The sequence below is a fragment of the Otolemur garnettii genome, unplaced genomic scaffold (genome assembly GCF_000181295.1).
Source record: "Otolemur garnettii isolate 467f Iridium unplaced genomic scaffold, OtoGar3 scaffold00031, whole genome shotgun sequence".
Lineage (NCBI taxonomy): Eukaryota > Metazoa > Chordata > Mammalia > Primates > Galagidae > Otolemur > Otolemur garnettii.
This window is the reverse complement of record NW_003852426.1, coordinates 17963568-17972334: the sequence shown is the minus strand read 5'-3', so window position 1 is coordinate 17972334 and position 8767 is coordinate 17963568. Positions and strand designations below refer to the sequence as shown.

The following is an 8767-nucleotide window of genomic DNA, read 5'->3' as shown; positions in this document are numbered from 1 at the left end:
TTCTCTCTTCACCATTGCAACTCACCTCTGCCCTGTACCTCGTCTGCAATAGAACAAGTCAAATAACAGAAGTGGAGTGTAGCTGCCCTGGACAGAGGCACAGTCTGATGGCCTTTGGTCCTCCTTTGCTGGCCAGCTTTCCCAAGCCCCAGTTCAGTAGGAAGTGAGGACCTTACTCATTAGACTGAGCTGTGCATTGCAGGATGTTGAAAGCCTGGGTGTCTAGCACTCTTCAATTGATAATTACCAGTATACTAGAGTGAGAGAATTCAGCTTAAGATATTTGGGTGTTCCCAGGGTGCATCGCTGTTTTAATATTCCTGGTGAATTATTTTCTCCTGCCTCAGTAGATGGGGTGGGAATGGGAAATAAGGGAACTAACACTTGTAAGCTAACTTCTCCGCATGTGCCAGACACTCTGTAAGCACTTTACAGGTGCTGTTCACAACCAGCACGTTTGCTATTCCCACTGTAGGAAGAAAAAATGGAGTTTCAGGGAGAGGCACACAGCCAGTAAGTAGAGCGACTCCAAAGCTAAATTCAGAGCTGAAGCATACCACATACACACCAAAAAGGACAGGGATGAACAGTCTTGGAGAACAGCTTCTCGTGGAATTCCTATCTCCTTTTCCCCACATGCGATTAGTCCTGCAGATCCCGCTTTCCCAGTGTATTTCATCCTGTCCCCTTCCTGAATATTCTAGTGCTACTCTTCTATCATAGTTTAGCCCCCTTTCCTTTTCATACCACCTCCAAAGTCGCCCATCACCTTTCCTTGTCTCTTAATTCCTAAGCACTGCCTGTTTGCAGGAGTGTCCAACCTGCAACCTGGGGGCTGCATGCTGATTTTATGAGGTTTGTTGTTATTGTTGTTGTTTATCTGTGGTATTGAATATTACAAACTTTTGCATATACAGACTTTTGTTTAGCTAATCAGCTTTCGTTAGTGTTGGTGTATTTAATGTGTGGCCCAAGACAACTCTCATTCTTCCAATGTGCAGCAGAAAAGAAAAAAGGTCGGACACCCATGGCCTAGAGAGAAATACAGTCTCCCATGGCTAATCTATAAGACCCCTGGGATCTGCTTTCCACCAATAACACCTAACTATCTTCTGTATAATCTTCAATCCCTTCAATATAAAATCGTCTCTGTCTTTCAGTCATGTCTCTGCTGGGGCCAGCCCTTCCACCTCCTCCTATACCTGAAAACCTAATTTATCCTTTAAATTTATCCTTTTTTCTCAAATAGCACTTCTTCCTTGAAGCCAAATGCTAGAGAATAAGCTCCTTTCTTTCCGGTTAGAGAATAAGCTCCTTGCAGGTTAAATTCATGTCTTATTCAACATTAGCACCTAATCATGCACTGGGCCAAGGTCACATAACCGACCAGAGGCAAAACCCAGTTGATGACTCCTTCAGCAACGTTCCTTTTAATAAACACGTTGCTTGGGGCTTTGTTGGAATCTCAAGAGAGTTTCAAGCTCTTCCCTTGTGCTACTCAGAGCACCCAAAGCAAACTGTATCATCAAATGTGTGTCCTTCAAATACACAGGATGGACCTCTGATCCCACGCTTGGACAGTCCATGACAGGTTAGCTATGGAGTCACGAACTCTTAGGATGGCATATGGAGGATTTGATCAACAGAAGTGTGACATGACAAAAACAATCAACCAAATAACATTTTCTTACCCCTCCCCCCAAAATTGTTACGATATTGGAGCAAATTCACGAGCAAATTTTTATTATTCTCTGGTGACCAAACTTCCCACAGAACAGATTTTAATTGAACTAAATGGCCCTTTCTGCCATGCTCCACATCTCTCACATTTGGCAAGAAAATTTCAAAAATAGCATTTTACCTGTCGGGCTCCTCATTTCAATAAATACACATTCCAACAAGCTACTCTGGACATCGTTTCAAGTTTCAGGGGAACTAAATTTGGGCATGGTTTTGAATTTCTAGGCAACTAACTTGGGTACTTATTTCCAAACTGGCAGGCATTTCAGAGTGAAGAACAAGGAAGTTGTTAAGCAAGACTCTGAACTGACCTAGGACAAAAGCAGGAAGAGGTATAGTTTGGGGTGGGAGAAAAAGTTTCTCTATCTCACATGAATAACCTGCATCGGAACTTTTTTTAATAAGAAAAGGTATCTTCTTCTCCTTTGCTACCAACCACCCACATATACTGAATGACCAACTCTGGTCAATTTTTATTTCCAAAATACTTCTAAAATCGAAAGGTATTTCCCTTTCCTTTGCTACTGCCACTCACATGCACTTAATGACCAATTCTGATCAATTTTTATTTCCAAAATACTTCTAAAATCTCATGATTCTTCCCTGCAGCCCAGATACCAATATTCAGACCCTCATCAACCCTCACCTGGATTAATTTTCCCCCCATTTATTTCTAAAACCATCATTCAGTGCTTCTCAAACTGTGGGATGTATAAGAATGACCTGGGATTCTTATTTAAATGCAGTCTATTCAATGTGAGACAACAAGAATGAAGACTTTTATGATGATCCAATTCTGCTTAATAGATAATAAATATATTTTCTTTTCTTCATGATTTTCTTAATAACATTTCTTTTCTCTAGCTTAGTTTTTCATAAAAATATAGCATACGATATATATAGCATACAAAATATATGTCATTCTAACAGTTATCGGTGAGGCTTTTGTTCAACAGTAGGCTATTAGTCAGTAAGTGTTTGGGGACTCAAAGGTTATAGGCAGATTTTTCACTATAGGGACAGTCAGTCCCCCCAGCCCCCCTGTTGTTCAAGACTCCACCGTACTTATCTGTTTTTCTACAATACCAGAACCTCTTTTCATGTAAGCAAGGTGCATTAGTTTTTGCCTAACTTCCCATATGGGAAGTACTCAATAAATAATATCTACTTGAATTTATTCTCAGATGTTATCACACCCCACACAACTGGTTTCCTTATCCCATAAAGCAAGTTAGAATTTAATAAACCCAGTTCCAGAACCTCCTGACTCCCTTAAAAGGAATAGAAATCAGTTCTTAATTCCCTATCCCACTTTTAAATGAACCAAGGAAATAGAATTATTGTAAGAGACCTAGAATAGGATTTTAAAGCAAGCAAGAGGAAAGAAGAAAATCGAAAATCTAAATACAAAATAAATCTCTGTCAACAGTACAGCAGAGTTTTAAGAGGCACAGTCTTTAAAGACAGACTGAGGAAACTAGAATCCCAGCTCTTATCTACAGGCTGTGTGATTTTGAGCAGTCTGCAGGAATTCTCTGTGCCTCAGTTTCCTAATAGGGCACAAAGAATATCCGCTAGTGTTGTTAAGACATATAAACGCTAGAGCACATACTAGCAAAGGTTCTCTGTAATGTGCCAGAAAGCACTTATTTTAGGCTTTGCAACACAGTCTTTCTCTCAACTATTCAAACAGAAAAGCAGCTATAGATAATATATAAATGAGCATGGTTGGGTTGCAATAAAACTTTATTGCAAAAACAGGTAGTGGGCCAGATTTGACCAAAGGGCTGTAATTTCCTGACCCACGCAGAAGACCAGTGGTTGGCACAAATTTAACTTATTAATAGTATGAATCGTTGTTATTTTCCTTGGAGAAATGTCCTTCCTGGTGAATGACTCAAGCTGCAACCTTCAATCCTGTTCCCTCTACAATGAGAACACATCTTACCTATTTGTATTAATTGGAATCAATACAAAACACGCTGCCACCTGAGACTCACTACCTCAGAAGATTTCTCGCCATTTCTCATTTATGTTGGTCATCTGAGAAATACAGCCTCCCCTGAAAATTTGACCATTCTGGAGTGCAAAAGTTCATTTGAAAGATCAGTAGGACATGGTGATGGGAAATGCACTGATAGCAGCTGCCTGCCTGATGTGAATGATCTTGTTCATTCGCAATCATTCATACTGAATGATGAACTGTTTGTTAATAATTGTGTTAAATTAAATCCAGACAACACTCAATGAAGCCAAAGCACTAATCTGCTGAATGTGGAATAAAGCACTCCTTTTCTTCTCTCCAGTATAACATTTCCACTTAGACTGTAGTACCAAAAAAAATCCCGACTTTCAGAATTATTTAGAGATTTCTGACAAGCAAGTCAGGGCATCAAACAGATAGATATCCTAGTTGTGGTCATTGTGCTGCTAAATTATAGGTACCATGACTTTACTATTTCTGGTATGTGCTTCAAGAGCTTAATACACACCACAAACACACACACACACACACACACGGAACTTAAAGAAGCCACAACTGCTTCTTTTTTATATCAACTTTGCAAGCAAAAATGTTTTCTGCAGGGTTTGTCTAGAAGTTGTTGCTCTCCTCTGCCCACACAGTCCCCAGCTTGTTAGAGCTTTCAAGTGTTGTCTTCATCTGTGGAATCTGGACCTGCTGCACAATGTCCTGTCTTATGCTGCAACCCAGAGTAAGACGGGACATTCTCTTGCTCAGTAATGCTCTCAGACACTTCCAGGAGCCTCCGCCCTCCCTCTCATTTCCGGGCTACCTGCTCAACCCAGTGCACTCCAGTTGCTTTAACTCTTGCCATGCACACCTTTGAGCCAATAGTTTCTCCCAGGCTGGGAGATTTCCATGCTTTCCCAGGTACCTTAACCAACAACAAAGGAAACAGCTCAGAAGAGGTGGGAAGGGCCTTCTCTCACCTTCCTAGGCACCTGCTCCTTTGCAGAGTGTCTGCTTTGGTCCCCACCCTGAACTAAGCACTTCATCTCTGCCCCACATTCAGGCTCAACTGTAGACTAAGATTATCCTTTGAATGGATGTTCAACCAAATCTCCACTGGCAATGAATTCCTCAAAACAGTAGGTTGGACCTTTCTGTACAATTTTCAGGCCTGGTCCTATATTTAGAGAAGGGTGCCAGCTCCTCCACTGTCTGGCAGTGTCAAGAGTAACTTGCTGCTTTACTGCTATTATTCCTCATTTCCTGTCCTTTAAAACATTTTGTCAGCCTGGGCTCACACATGGCTTCGCTTCTACCTGGATGGAATGTCAAAATGTACAGATTCAGATCTAATTCTGAACAGTTTGGATAAACCCCCATGCTTGCTGACAAACTGGACTCATTTTTCAAATGGATCAGATGCTTTTCTTTCTCTCTAACAAGTTAGATTTTATTCATTTTGTTCATTTGGGTGTGTATGTTATGTGGAGAAGGTGGGTGTTAGAAGTGACTGTCACTTTCAAAGTGGAAAATACTTAGAAAAGTATAATGCTTGATATTAAGAAAACTACCTTTCTCCCTGAATAAGTTAGCTCTAAGCAGTCGCTCTCTGCTGAGCTGCATGTGGAGAAATGTTGACTCACCCAACAGCTCCACTTTCCCTTCCCTGGTGTCTTGGAGAGGTGAAGGGGCCTGTGTCCCCAGTGTTCCTTAGGAAGGTGTGGTCTCAGAATTCTCCCCTCAACATACCTGATGTCATACTGTCCTTTTGTCCTGATGGTGGAACATCTTAGAGAGATATACCTTAGAGAGTGTCCTACTCATAGAAGGCTAACCCCCAGGACCTAGAGATACTCCCAAGACTGTAAGTTCCTGCTTGGGCACAGCTGTCCTGCTTGGGCACGGCTGTCCATTGGCTAGAGTGCTATTGCTCCAACAAGTTCTGATTAGTATGACATCCAATGGGAAAACACTGTGGCCACATTAGTCGTAACAGGACCATTGACTTAACTGACTTTAATAGACATGCAAATAACATTGTTAAGTCACAAGTTCTGATTTAGTAGGTTAGGGATGTATTCCAAGTTCTATACTTCTAACCAGTTCTCGGGAGACATCCAAGCTCTGGGTCTGCAGACATTTTGTCTAACAAGAATGTAAACCACCTCCTAAACACAACAAAATCATACATAGGCATTAGCAAGCTAAAAATTCTGGGTGCATCTTCAAAATGGAACCTCCTGTGCTCTTAATACACCTTCCAGCTAGGAACCAGATGTCCAGGTTACTAAGAATTTTCTTAACTGGCATGAACCCCAAAGAAAATTTCTAATTCTACTTCTATTTCCACAAAGATCTATAGCAGGAAATTATTGTGTTCTCACCTCAGTGAAGTGTCTACTGGAAGGCTGATTATCTTGGTCCTTCCAGTAGTAGAGGATCAAGATAACCCTCTCCTTCCAGGATGACATCTACTCGAATGGAGCAAACCCCTCTGCCTCTTGTTCTGATGCCACCCTCAACCTCCAACAGTGGCTCAAATGGGCCAGCATCTTCTCACTGTATCCATCCTGAACACCAGTGATTTCCTGTGGCAGAGACACCAGTGGCTACTCCCACCGCATCTTGGTGTGTTTCTCACCTTCTCAGTGTGAACACCTGCTAGATCTATGGGGATCAGATATATTGAGAAACATTCTCCAACCACCTTTAGAAAAGAATTCACAGCTATCACTTCAAAACGCGGGCTCTTCTAGGGATGATGATAACAACAGCTTCCACTCACGCGGTACTTTCAATGGGCCAGAACTGTCCTAAGAATCTTAGAACTATCCCAAGAATTTTACAGACTATTTGAATTATAACAAATCCTACCTGAGTGAGAAACTATGCCTAATTCACAGGTAGTTCAACTCAGGAAAGATAAAGTAATTTACCCACATAGCTGGTAACTGATAGAACCTGAGTTTGAGATCATCTGACTAATTCTGAAACTGTACTCTGAACTCCCATGCTGTCTCTCCAATGCTCTAATCATTATTTGGGAGAAAAGGGTGTAGCCCACATTGCCCCCAGATCACCTGGCCAGTCTCATTTTGTTGTATCCTGGAAAAGAAAACTGATCCATACAATTTTCCTATACTCAAATCATACATTCAAACATCCAGATATAACTGGAGCTCACTGTCCCTGGCGATGAATGAATTCTTCTCTGGAGGACTGTACAAAAACCTCACATTTCTCCCTTCATCTGAGGAACAGAGGCACATACATAGATCAATTTGCACGACCTGTCCCAACAGTTTACAGTTTCTCAAGGTATCCTATCAAAGTAAACCTTAAGATGGTGCCCATCTAAAATCTATATACAATGTATATAGAAGTCAAAACTTCGCCAACACCCCTTCCCCCCAAAAATCCTAAAGAAGTGAAATCATTCTCCCCTCTTTTTATCTCTCAAAACATTTAGGACACTGTATACTGCAGGCACTAAACGTCCCTGAATATAAAGCTTAATGAGGGAATGCAGTATTCGCCTAGATAGATTTGGCCAGCAAACTTGTTAAAACCAGACAAAACAAAACTAACAAAGTGCATGTCCAATTTGAAATAATCTTTTCTTCCTCTGAAATGTAGTCTGTTTATTCTAGAGCCCTTGGTGCAGGTGAGGGTCTATTCGGCATGGCTAAGGAGAGCAGGTTGAAAGTAATTAAGAAAAACCGTTTAAATGACATTTGCTTTGATTCAAAATATATGTCTTACTGCCCCATCACCTGATGCCCAAATATGTGGAGAGTTAGTATAATCTTTAAGAAGTTATTCAAGGATGAGCTATTTCAGCCACTGCTCTACTGCTAAGCTTTGTCTTAACTTTGGTAGAGTTTTTTATGTCAATAAACTCTGAATATTTAACATGACATGTACTTTTTAAAATAAAAATAAAGATAAGTAAATAAATAAAAAGTGATTCAAGGTCACAGTAGTGCCCAGGGGTTTTGCTGTGTGGCATACTCTAAGGGAGTGAGGCTTTGGGCTGTCTGGACTGACTGAGACCTTGCCCTTGAATGTGTTTCTTGCCAAATTTCCTGTGGGTCTTATGTGTCCTGCCTTTTGTCCCATTTTCACAGAAGTAAAGAAGGGCCAATGCTGTGACAATGAGGGCAAAAATTATTTATTTGAATCAAAGGCCAATGCTACTTTCATTAACCTTTCCCTGTAATAACATATATCTTCATCCTGTATCTAATGTCCTCTGACGTCTTGGCAACCTTGAAACATTTCATTATATCGACATCACTGATCCCTGCACAGCCCACTCATCAGCTCACTCTCTTTCCTTCTCTCTATCCCTTCTCTTTCGTCTTTTCTCCCTCATTTGCACTCACTGAAGGGAGAAGTATTTCCATTCACGGATTTGTGGTTCATGTTGCCAAAGGCCATTAAAGGCAATAGAATGTTTTCCAGGAAAAATTGAATGAGGTTTAAATTTTTATTTACCATTTCATTTCCAAATAGGCATAATGCTCGATTCATAAGACAACTGCATTTCTAAAAGCAAAAACATTGGGGTTTACTATGAAATATATTCCTATTGCCTCATTCCACTCAGCAAAAATTAAAATATACTCAGATTACATGACGATTCTTTAAATTCAGCTTTCCAAGTTGGTAGGGTTTTTCTCCTCACTATCCCTATTTTATAAATTCATGTATTCATTGATTTATTAATAGAACAGGCTATATTTACATGGAGGTGCAGGGATCTAGAATTTCATATTCTTCATTTAATGCTCTATTGCGTACTTCCAAACATTCCTCAAAACATAATATGATAGTTACTTACTGATTTTAACCATTAAATTTCCGAGAGGCCTTTCACATGTCAGGCCCTCAACCAGTGATGAGAACCCAAATGAGAACAGGCACAGGACCAGCTCTAGAATTTTAGCCTTTCTCACACTCTACCCCAACAAACACAAAATATTTTTTTATAAGGTAAAATCGAATTTGTTAAAGTATATGTGAACTTCACAGATTTTCTCAAATCATTGGAAG

At 40.4% G+C, this 8767-nt stretch overlaps 1 protein-coding gene across 1 annotated transcript in view; it reads right to left on the bottom strand.

Annotated features, from left to right (window-relative positions):
* Positions 1–7: 7 nt before the first annotated feature.
* Positions 8–8767, bottom strand: part of OPN5 (opsin 5) — a 40941-nt gene continuing 32181 nt past the window's right edge. Inside the window, exon 7 of the mRNA XM_003789251.3 lies at positions 8–469. Coding sequence (XP_003789299.1) covers positions 461–469 — 9 coding nt within the window. The 3' untranslated portion in view covers positions 8–460. The remainder of the gene's footprint in view (positions 470–8767) is intronic.